This window comes from Scyliorhinus canicula, chromosome 16 (genome assembly GCF_902713615.1).
Source record: "Scyliorhinus canicula chromosome 16, sScyCan1.1, whole genome shotgun sequence".
Classification (NCBI taxonomy): Eukaryota; Metazoa; Chordata; class Chondrichthyes; order Carcharhiniformes; family Scyliorhinidae; genus Scyliorhinus; species Scyliorhinus canicula.
The window spans coordinates 124,832,006-124,844,133 of NC_052161.1; the positions used below are offsets into that span (position 1 = coordinate 124,832,006).

At 48.3% G+C, this 12,128-nt stretch overlaps 2 protein-coding genes across 7 annotated transcripts in view; one reads left to right on the plus strand and one right to left on the minus strand.

The window, feature by feature from the left end:
- LOC119950855 (60S ribosomal protein L22) overlaps positions 1-12,128 on the minus strand; it is a 91,959-nt gene that overhangs the window by 25,079 nt on the left and 54,752 nt on the right. The window lies entirely within an intron of this gene.
- rnf207b (ring finger protein 207b) overlaps positions 1-12,128 on the plus strand; it is a 59,202-nt gene that overhangs the window by 10,139 nt on the left and 36,935 nt on the right. For 5 of the 6 annotated variants that reach the window (XR_005457445.1, XM_038773707.1, XM_038773709.1 and 2 more), the window contains exons 3-7: positions 3,996-4,128; positions 5,892-6,036; positions 7,011-7,092; positions 8,012-8,087; positions 9,995-10,120. Coding sequence is in view for 5 of the 6 variants with exons in the window: in XM_038773707.1 (XP_038629635.1) it covers positions 3,996-4,128; positions 5,892-6,036; positions 7,011-7,092; positions 8,012-8,087; positions 9,995-10,120 (562 nt within the window). In the remaining variant the exon portion in view is untranslated. Of the gene's footprint in view, positions 1-2,077; positions 2,289-3,995; positions 4,129-5,891; positions 6,037-7,010; positions 7,093-8,011; positions 8,088-9,994; positions 10,121-12,128 lie in introns of those variants that run through there. The other variant, XM_038773710.1, reaches the window with a different exon arrangement.

The following is a 12,128-nucleotide window of genomic DNA, read 5'->3' on the forward strand; positions in this document are numbered from 1 at the left end:
CAACTCCTCATCCTGATCCAGTGATCCTAGCTGGCGAGGAGGGGGAGGGGGTAAGGCATCCAGCATGGGAAGATTTAGGACCCATTAGCAACTAATTGCCATCGACCCTCTGGGGCAATTATAACTTCATTGCAGTGGTTAGCACTGGGACTATGGCGCTGAGGACCCGGGTTCAAATCCCGGCCCCGGGTCACTGTCCGTGTGGAGTTAGCACATGCTCCCCACGTCTGCGTGGGTTTCACCCCCACAACCCAAAGATGTTCAGGTTAGGTAGATTAGCCACGCTAAATTGCCCCTTAATTGGAAAAAATGTATATAATTGGGTACTCTAAATTTATTTTAAAATAAATAATTTATAACTTTATTGGTCAAACAGGACCCCCCCCCCCCCCCCCACCCACCAGTCCAATATTAACCCATGGAGGGGAGGATTGGATTGGATTTGTTTATTGTCACGTGTATCGAGGTACAGTGAAAAGTATTTTTCTGCGAGCAGCTCAACAGATCATTAAGTACGTGGGAAGAAAAGGGAATAAAAGAAAATACATAATAGGGCAACACAAGGTATACAATGTAACTACATAAGCACAGGCATCGGATGAAGCATACAGGGGTGCAGTGTTAATGAGGTCAGTGCATAAGAGGGTCATTTAGGAGTCTGGTAACAGTGGGGAAGAAGCTGTTTTTGAGTCTGTTCGTGCGTGTTCTCAGACTTCTGTATCTCCTGCCCAATGGAAGAAGTTGGAAGACAGAGTAAGCCGGGTGGGAGGGGTCTTTGATTATGCTGCCCACTTTCCCCAGGCAGCGGGAGGTGTAGATGGAGTCCATGGATGGGAGGCAGGTTTGTGTGATTGACTGGGCGGTGTTCACGACTCTCTGAAGTTTCTTGCGGTCCTGGGCCGAGCAGTTGCCATACCAGGCTGTGATGCAGCCAGATAGGATGCTTTCTATGGTGCATCTGTAAAAGTTGGTAAGGGTTAATGTTGACATGCCGATGGGGGAGGAATTTAAACTATCCGAGTTTCTCATGGGGAGGTCAGGTCAGTGTGTATGTCCACACTGTGTAGGGGGAGTGAGGTAGAGGAGGGGATGTCTGATAAACGGCCTGGTGGGTGACAAGGTAGCACAGTGGTTAGCACTGTTGCTTCACAGCATCGAGGATCCAGGTTCAATTCCCGGCTTGGCTCACTGTGCGGAGTCTGCACGTTCTCCCCGTGTCTGCATGGGTTTCCACCGGGTGCTCCGGTTTCCTCCCACAAGTCCCGGACGACGTGCTTGTTAGGTGAATTGGACATTCTGAATTCTCCCTCTGTGTACCCCGAACAGGCGCCGGAATGTGGCAACTAGGGGGTTTTCACAGTAACTTCATTGCAGTGTTAATGTAAGCCTACTTGCGACACTAATAAAGATGATTATTATTAAACAGGAGAGGGGTGGAGATAAAGGCCCATCCCCCCCCCCCCAGATCGCTCACATTGTCAAACAGCTGCATAACAGGAGCCAGGCTACTTTTAGACGGCTGGGAATGTGGGGCGAGTCGGCTTCATCAGGGACAGATAGCACAGGCATCTCACCCCCAGGACAACTAGCAAAGGGGGGTTGCTAGTTTCACAGCACAGTTAAATGTAGCACTAACCAATTAAAACACAGTGCCTTTCATCACCCCCGTCCCCCAACATCCCATAAATAAAAACAGAAACCAGTGTGTTTGTTTGTTTTATCCAGGGTGTTTGTATGTGCTGGATCGCCCTCCCACAGTGTGACATTTACAAGGTGATCTGATCTGTCAGTCAGCTTTTTAATTTTAGATTTGACATTGCAAAACAATCTAAACGCATGGGACAAAAACAAATACACACGTCGGCGGTCCAGCCATTTGGACTGAAGGGTTTCTTTTGTCAATTCCCAAAAGCGGTGTGGAATGAATCGCTGCCGAGCCATGAGTGTTGCAGCTCGGACTGTGGGTGTAGTCACCAAGGTCAGAAAGCTGAGGCCACCAGTCAGGGGAGCTGGAGCCCCTTCCTCCTGAAAGGAACCCCCCCTCCCCCCCCCCCCCCCCCCCGGGGCTAGATCGGTGCCTTGTTCAGCCGCTGCTCTGCTTCCCTCCCCCAGCCTGATGGACAATGTGTCCCCTGCCCCAGTCGGCAGCCAGCCCCTGAGCAGCACTCAGCCGCCCAGCTCTGTGCGGTAGAGAGCAGAGCAGAGCAGGAGGGCGCGCCCAGACATAACCTGGATGACTCAGTACTTGGAGGGTCAGGCATGAGGCTGGATAAGGCTGACGACCACAGGTGAGAGCCCCAGTTTATTCGTGCCTGTCCCACGCCCGCTCTGCGGACTGTTGAGTTGTTGTAAGGCAGCGAGTAGGATTGCTGGCGTTGTGGAGGAACTCATTCGGCTGGATGTGGGGCATCTTTTCTTGAGGGGGGGGGGGGGGGACTTTCTCAACCATGATAAATTGCCCCTTAGTGTCCAGGGATGTGCAGGTTAGGTGGGGTTACAGTGATAAGGGCCGGAGAATGGGCCTATTAGGGTGTTCTTTCAGAGGGTCGGTGCAGACTTGATGGGCCGATTGGTCTCCTTCTGCAGTATAGGGATTCTATGATTCATCAACTGTGAATGCTTTGCGATATATTGAGATTGCAAAAGATGTGATTATAAATACAAATTCTTTCCATCGCCGGAGATTTCTCCTCTGAGTCTCTGTGAAGCAACTGGGACATTTCCCATGTTAACAGCACTGCATAAATGCAGATTGTTGCCGTAATGGGAATGTGTTTCCGTGGAATTCTCCACCGCAGAGTACTGTAGAAATTGAGTTGTTAAGTATGTTCAAGGTTGACATAGATGGGTTTTCTTTTTTTATTAATTTAGAGTATCCACTTATTTTTTTTCCAAATTAAGGGGCTATTTAGCATGACCAATCCACCTACCCTGCACATCGTTGGGTTGTGGGGGTGAGACCCTTGCAGACACAGGGAGAATGTGCAAACTCCACACAGACAGTGACCTGCGGCCGGGATCGAACCCGGGTCCTTGGCGCCATGAGTCAGCAGTGCTAACCACTGCACCACCGTGCCGCCCTGAGACAGACAGATTTTCAACCAGTAAGGGAATCAAGAGATATGGGGAATAAGGCAGGAAATTGGAGTTGAGGACTATCACATCAGATCAATCATGATCTCATTGAATGATGGAGCCGACCCGATGGGCCGAATGGCCTACTTCTCCCCTATGTCTTATGGTGTCCGGAGATAATTCATCTCCTTTCATTTGGGAAGTACAGTGGCACAGTGGTTAGCACTGCTGCCTCACAGCTCCAGGGACTTCGGTGACTGTGTGGAGTTTGCACTTTCTCCCCGTGTCTGCGAGGGTTTCGTCCGGGTGTTCCGGTTTCCTCCCACAGTCCAAACATGTGCAGGTTAGGTGGATTGGCCATTTTTTTTTCAATAAATTTAGAATACCCAATTATTTTTATTTTCCAATTAAGAGGCCAATCCACCTAACCTGCACATCTTTGGGTTGTGGGGGTGAAACCCACGCAGACATGGGGAGAATGTGTAAAGTCCACACGGACTGTGACCAGGGTCGGGATTCGAATCCGGGTCCTCAGCGCCGCAGTCCCAGTGCTATCCACTGCGCCACATGCCGCCCTGGATTGGCTATTTTAAATTGCCCCTTAATGTCCAAAAGGTTAGGTGGGGTTTCTGGGTTACGCGGACAGGGTGGAGATGAGGACTTATGTAGGGTACTCTTTCCAAGGGCTGGTGCAGACTCAATGGGCCGAATGGCCTCCATCTGCACTGTAAATTCTATGATTTGAAGGTGGTCTTGTCTATGTAGCTTGAACCCAATTCAATGATCATTCATAGTCTTCCCTGTTCCTCACTGCTACCTCTACCCAGCCTTCACCTGCTTCCCTTATGGATAGTTCCCACATTTTGCACAGGTATATCTCCTGTTTTCTGCACCAGGCAATGGCTCTGTTTCCATTCCAGACGCCTGTCAATCGTGAAGGGCACCAGTGGGCTCCCGAAAGTAGATCGACTGCTGAAGTTCCTGGTTGACAGCTCAGCTGACAATGAAGAGGTTGTTCAGTGCGCAAACTGTGACTTTGAGTGCAAGAAACAGGTGAGGGGGATGGACACGTGAAACCACTTGAGAGGGCGTAAAGAGCAAGGAGAGGGTTGGGTACTTCTTCCCTCTTCTCCTGAAGGGACCATCTATTTCTGGGATCCAGTTGCATGGGCACCAGCCACATTGCCTAAGTAGCCACTTGTGGGCTGAGACATTGAGCCTTCGTTATTCAGTTGTGGACTACATCATATTCAAATGTCTCTTCATCCAGATTCAATAGATACCAATGTAGCGGAGGTGAGACCAATGGTCATCCCCCAACCTCTGTGCAGTTAATTTCAGCTAATTCAACACAGACTGGGTTCAGTTAAACTTTGTCTCAACTACTACTGCAGACCCCGTATGCAGTCTGTGATGAGATAGCCTTTCTCAGCCTTAACTAAAATCTCTCTTCTCTTTTTAAAGATGCTCCTTAAAACCCATGCCTTTGACCAAGATTTGGGTCACTTATCCTAATGCCTTCTACATGCTCGAGGTCGGGTTTTGTGACATTAAAGGCCGGGATTTGAATCTGGGTCTCTGGCGCTGTGAATCAACAGTACTTTTTAAAATTTAGAGCGGTGTTCTTCAAACTTTTTTTCTGGGGACCCATTTTTAACAACCGGCCAACCTTCGTGACCCAACCCGGCCGACCTTCGTGACCCACCCCGGCCGACCTGCGCAACCCACCATTTTCTCTTGCCTTGTTTGCTGCTGACAAAAATGGAGGAAATGGTTTTGGGTCCCTTTGGCCCTCGTACACGCTCCTCCAATGGAACCTGTTGGATGAAGGTGAAGCCTTCCGGTGTCGGAAAGTATGGAGTCCCCATCTGTCCAAAGTTCTGCATTTTTTTCCGGTAACATTTTAACAAATAAACCCCACCCGAACTTGTAAAAAAAAAGTGAATGAAAAAAAATGAAATGAATAAAATGAATAAAAGCTCCCCGAACTTGTAAAACAAAAAGCTGCGACCGTTTTTTAAAAAAAAGCGGCCGCACTGCGTACTTGTGCCCGATCATTGAGCTCTGCACATGTTTGCCGATGATATGGCATGCATGCGCAATGCGGCCGCATTTTTTTTTACATGTTTGTGGCCGTTTAGAAGGCCACATGCAGCTGATTTGCGCGATCGGGAGCGCCATGACGGACAGTTCCGCGACCCTCCCGACACCCGCCCGTGACCCACCTGCGGGTCGCGCCCCCGAGTTTGACAATGCCTGATTTAGAGTACCCAATTCATTTTTTCCAATTAAGGGGCAATTTAGCGTGGCCAATCCACCGATCCTGCACATCTTTTGGCATGTGGGGGCGAAACCCACGCAAACACCACACGGACAGTGACCCAGAGCCTGGATTGAACCCGGGATCTCGGCGCCGTGAGGCCGCAGGGCTAACCCACTGTGTCACCGTGCTGCCCCCGAGTGAAGCAACAGTGTTAACCACTGTGCTATGGTGCTGCCCAAGATCATGTTGTGAAGCAAAAGCATTTGTCCGCATTTTAGCTCCCAATCATTACTCGATGACCCTGTGTACATGCTGCACTAACAGCAGGTTAGGGCCCCCACCACCACGCCACCACCTGCTGGTTGAACAGTCTGCAGGCATCCAGTGCCTCAGGTCAGCTTACCAAAAAGTGTCCCTTGCCCAGCCAGAATTTTGCATCTGCACTGGAGAAGGGTGTGTGCTGAAACTGCTCATGATAATATATTTGTAAAAAAGGTCATTGAGTCATCAGCTACTTGAAGTGTCTTTATGTTGTCGCTTGGTCCCCTTGCAGGATGCAGATGCCATGTTTTACTGCAACACGTGTAACCAGCCGCTCTGTAGCTCCTGCCGTGACGACACGCACAGAGCAAAAATGTTTGCCCGGCACGAGATTGTAACACTCGCCAAACGCACCAAGGAACTGCATAAGAAATGCCGTAAGGACCTCCAGTCGCGATCTCAGAAAGCTGCAAACTCATTGATAATCCGTTCCCTGACTATTAAATCAAAATGGAGTGGGGGAGGGGGTTCAGTGCTGTCATGGCTGTTTTATCCACAAGTCATGGATTAATAATACAGAGCACAGGGATTAAAAATAGTTTAAATTTTGGTTTAAAAAGTTGAAAATAAAATGCTGGTGTTGGGTTCTTGTAAAAATCCACCTGGTTAAGTCATCGTCCAGCTGGGTGGGTCTGGACTCAACTGATTTCCATTCTTATCTATTTACCTGTAGCCAGAGATTTGCCATCAATGGCTTCAGTTCCCCTTCCTGCACAGATACATCTGGTGTCCCCCAAGAATCTATCCCTGGCCTCCCCCTGTTTCTCATCCGTGTGCTTCCCTTTGCTGAGGTCATCCGCAAACACAACATCAGTTTCCAAATGCACGCTGACGACGCCAGCTCTACCTCACCACCACTTCTCTCAAAGTCTCTAAAGTTGTCTGTCCGGCATCTGGTATCGGATGTGCAGAATTTTTCTGGTGGTTTACCCCAATGGGATCTTCTGGTACCGCCACTGATCCACCCCAACCGCGGGTTTCCCAGCAGCAAGGGGCAAATTTAACGGGAAACCCCATTGACAGCGGCAGGGCCAGAAGATCCCACCACCAGCCAATGGCGGGCTGCCTCCTATTCGTGGCAGGTTTCGCGGTAAACCCTGCTGATTATCTTTGGTCCTTACCACAAACTGTTCCCTAATCGTCAACCGCATTCTCTCCCTGGTGACTGTCTGAAGCTGGATAAGATTAGTAGATTTTTGGACACTAAGGGCCTCAGTGTAGGGGAATAGGGCAAGGAAATGGTTTTGAGGTAGAAGGTTAGCTGTGATCGTATTGAGTGGCCGAGCAGACTCGAGGAGTCACCCTTGCTGCTATTTCTTATGTTCTCACATTCCGCTCTTTGTCTCTGTAGCTCTTCACGAGGAACCGTACATCATGTTTTGCACAGAGAAGAAGTCCATGCTCTGTATCAACTGCTTTCGGGACATGCAAGTGTGAGTCAGGCACTCCTAGGCCAGGACCTAATATATTGCACAGAATTACACACAATTTACCGCACAGAAATAGCCAACCTGCCTCATTTGCTGGTGCTTAAAGGAGGATCTGACCAGGAAGGTCCCAGACTATGTTCCCTCTCTGATCTGAGACAAGGTGGGAGTAGGAGAGACTTCAGTTCTCCTGGGATAGGGAGGGGAATATCAGCCAGATTTCTTCAGCAGGGACAGCTATCTGGAGCAAGAAACCCAGGCTGATTTGCTCTGATCTTTTTTTTTATAAATGTTTTTATTCAGTTTTCATATTTTATATTGAACAAATTACAAATTGTTAGGAGAGAAAAAGAACAAAAAAAAGAAAACAAACAAACACGCAAAAATTAACATACATATTTACAGGTAAGCATCTTCGTAGTGGTAACTGCGCCCGCCCCCCCCCCCTCAACATGTTTATTTAGTTTGGTTTTGGGCCTTAGCTAGCCATCGAACCCCCGTACCGAACCTGTAGCCCCCCCCCCCCCTCCCGCCACCTTCCCCCGATTTGCTCTGATCTGACCAGCCCTTGTGCACACCGCCAGAGATCAGCAGACCCAGTGTGTGCCCGGGATCACGCACACCCGGGGACCTTCAGGGATGGACTGACTGCTCAGTGCTGCACTTAGCTGAAGGTTTTCTCCACTGAGACAGTGAGGAACAAAAACAAAATACTGCAGAGGCTGGAAAACTGAAATAAAACAGGAAATGCCAGAAACACAACAGGCCAGGTAGCATCCACAGAGAGGGAAAGAGTTAACATTTCCAGTTGGTGACAATGGAGGAGGAGTGGATATATTTTGAAGTAACTTTACACTAAGGGTGTTGTTGATGTCTCCCTTGAGCTGTTCCATTTTGATAGTAACTGTTTTATCTCATTGTTCAGTGAGAGCCGAGCCCACTGCATCGACATTGAGACTGCGTACATTCAAGGCTGTGAGAAGCTGGACCAGGCTGTGATGGTAGGTGGACTGCAGACTTCATTTTGTGGGAGTGAGAGAGGTGTAACTCAGTTGTCAATCTTCCAGGCTCCAGGAATTAAAGGCCAATCTCCTGATGACTGGAAATGACTGGAATAGCTGTGTGTTAGTCAGCAACACCATGAACTAGAATGAGTATTAAACCTACTGATGACAAGATACGGGTCGATTATCCTTTATCCGAAACCCTCGGGGCCGATTGCATTTCTGATTTTGGATACCACATATAGGCTTGGGCCTACTTATATTACAGTTGCTGAAACCTGGGCTCGCAGGGTCTAACGTAAATAAAATGGCTGGAAAAGTAAGCTGTACCACTAAATAATAAATGCCTGTAGTAAGTTCCCACCTCTGTTGCCCTCTGCGATTTTTCTTGCAGGAGAGAGTTCGCGAGGTAAACACGGCAGACAAACAAATGGACTTTCCACAATAAATGTCAGGTGCGGTCAGCAAGGTTCGTGTTGGCTGGGGTCATGTCGGCCCAGGTCACAGACCTCCCACGCTGAAGGTCAATGAAGTGTGGTTTTTGGATGCGTTCAGATTTTGGTTTTACGGAGAAACGATGCTCTATCCTGTGTATCACTCTGGGCGCTCCGTCTGTGGCAGGTACCCATCATGGAGTTGAGGCATTGACGGGACCGAGAGCAGTGTTCCCATCTCCCCCTGCCTGTATCCTTTCCTTGGGAACATATTGTGAGGCACTCACTTCATAGAATCATAGAATTTGCAGTGCAGAAGGAGGCCATTCGGCCCATCGAGTCTGCACCGGCACTTAATGGTTTATCACTGACGCTGTGCTTGGAGGAGGGCAGCAATGTGCAGATAAAAGGGGATCCTGCAATCTTTGCTTAAAGAGTTGGGAAGGTAATATCCGGGAGGAAACCTTGCACTGCTGTAAATTTAAAAACCATTTTACTGGTAATTACATTGGATCCTCGCTTCGTTTCAGAGAATGTTCAATGAAAATGAATTGTTCATGGCTATCACTTTGCAAGAATATAGGCAGATAATAATTATTTCTCTTTTGCACATCAACAGTGATCTCCTCTGTACAAATTATAATGTGCCTCTGCTTTTCCTCTCCTTTTCTAGAACAACTGATTCCTTGTTGGGTCCAGTTGTACCTCGGTCCGAGGCCACTCCCCAGTGTTTTGTAGTCAATGAAGCATTTTTAAAGTGTAACCATTGTTTAATGTGTAAACCATTGCAGACACCAAACTGCAGTGTGATAATGCCCACATCAACTGTGATGTTGCTTGAAGGTTAGCATTGGCCAGGACACCATGCAGAATGTCCCTACTCTTCCTAAAAATGCAGTCACAAGATCCTTTATATCCACCCGCAAGAGAAAATGGACCTCGGCTTGTCTTCTCAAGAGGACAGTACTTCCAACAGCTGCACTCCCTCAGGTCTGCACTAGAAATGTCAACCGAGAGGGCAGCGCAGTGGCTAGCACTGCAGCTTCGCGGCACAGTGGTCCCAGGTTCGCTCCCGGCTCTGGGTCGCTGTCCGTGTGGAGTTTGCACATTGTCCCCGTGTCAGCATGGGTCCCACCCCCACAACCCAAAAAAAGATGTGCAGGGTAGGTGGATTGGCCACGCTAAATTGCCCCTTAATTAGGAAAAAAATAATTGGGTACTCTAAATGGTTTTTAAAAAATGGAATGTCGATATAGGTTTTTGGGCTTAAGTTTCCAGAGTAGGATTTGAACCCATGACCTGACTCAAAGGCAAGTTTGTTACCCATTCAGTCAAGGCTGACAGCAAATCTAATGTAGTGAAAACATTGACATTGATGATGGGCAGCTTGGGGGCAAAGGGGTTTCTCCCTTTTTAAAGGTGCAGCCAAGTAACGATTCCTCAGAACATCTTGGTGAATTTGTTCACTAGACGGTGAAGGAGCTCCAAACGTCCACACGAGAAGCCATTATCCTCCTGAAGGCCATGATCAACGAGGTGAGAGTCAATGTCAATGAAGAGGAGTCAGCTATCAGCTCACTGTTCAACAGTATGCAGGTAATACACAACGTCAACAAATTAAATATGCAAGATGGGTCAGTGAGTGTAAGGGACTATTGAATGGAAGTGTAGGGCCGAAGGCCTTTGTTACCTCTAGACTTGACCATTCCAATGCTTTCCCGACCGGTTGACCACTTTCCATCCTCTGTAAACCTGTGCTCATTCAAAACGCTGCTGCCCATATCCAAACCTGCAGCAAGTCCCATTCACCCATCACCCCTGTCCCCCCTACACATTAGCTCCCAGTCTGGCAACACCACGATTTTGAAGCTCTCTTCCGTGTTCATTTCCTTCCAGGGCCTCCTCCCTCTGCATCTCTGTAACCTCTTCCATCCATACAACCCTCCAAAATCTCTACACTCCTCCAACTCTGGCCTCCTGTATAAGCCCAGTTTTGGGATGTTTTGCTGTGTTACAGGTGCTATACAGATACATGCTGTCATTGTTTTCGCAACTGATATCTTTCAACTGTAAATGCGGGCAACTTGAAGTCAGCAATAAAATTCAATAGGATTGTGGCTGATCTTACTGTGACCTCATCGCCACATTCCCATCAACCCCAATACAGTTTGACTCATTAGTCAAGGATCTATCTATCTCTGCCTTAAAATAATTCAGTCACTCTGTCTCTGCTATCTTACTGAATGGCGGAGCATGCTCGATGGGCTGAAAACCCTCTTGCTGCTCCTAATTCATATGTTTTAAAAAAAAATTTGGAGTACCCAATTCATTTTTTCCAATTAAGGGGCAATTTAGCATGGCCAATCCACCTACTCTGCACATCTTTGGGTTGTGGGGGCGAAACCCACACAAACACGGGAAGAATGTGCAAACTCCACATGGACAGTGACCCAGGGCCGGGATCGAACCCGGGTCCTCAGCTCCGAGAGGCCGCAGTGCTAATGCTGCCATGCTGCCCCCAATTCACATGTTGATAAGAGAGTTCCACAAACTCTCAATCCTCTGAGAGAAAACATTTTTCTACATCTACGTCTTAATTAAGAGATCCCTTATTCTTTTTTTTTTAGAAAATATTTTATTGAAGTATTTGTAATTTTCACAATTTAACATATTGACATTTCTAAAACAACCGTGCGGGTCGACGCACAAAATACCCCCTAAAATAACAACAAACAACAAACCACATACCCCACTTCTCCCGCCCTATCCCCAATTACCCGTATACTAAATTCCCTGTCCTTATTTAACATTACCCTGCCTCCTATTTTCCTACCCCCCACGTTTTCCCTTTCCCCCCTTACTGCTAACGTTCCGTTTTTGTTAAAGAAATCGATGAACAGCCGCCAACTCTGAGCGAATCCCTGTATTGATCCTCTTAGAGCGAACTTGATTTTCTCCAGACTGAGAAACTCTACCATATCACTGACCCACACTCCTGATTTCAGGGGGTTCCGAGTCCCTCCATCTCAGCAAGATCCGTCTCCGGGCCACCAGGGAGGAGAAGGCCAGGATATCAGCCTCCCTCCCCCCCTTTGCCCCCGGATCTTCCGACACCCCAAATATTGCTAATTCTGGACTCGGAGTTATCCTACCTTCCAGGACTTCCGACATAACATCTGCAAATCCCTGCCAGAATTCCCTCAGTTTTGGACATGCCCAAAACATATGAACATGGTTGGCCGGGCTACCCCCACACCGCCCACATCTGTCCTCCACCTCCTCGAAGAACCTACTCATCCGGGCTACCGTTATGTGGGCCCTGTGGACTACCTTGAACTGAACCAAGCTGAGTCGAGCACAGGACGACGATGCATTTACCCTTTTCAAGGCTTTTTCCCACAGTTCAGTTTCCAGCTCACCTCCTAGCTCCCCTTCCCACTTACTCTTCACCTCTCTGATAGGGGCCCTTTCCCAATCTAACAATTCCCTGTATATGTCGGAAACCTTCCCACCTCCAACCCCTGTTTTTGACAGCACGTTATCCTGTAGTCCCCTCAGGGGGAGGCGAGGAAAGCTCGGGACCTGCCTCCGTACAAAGTCCCAC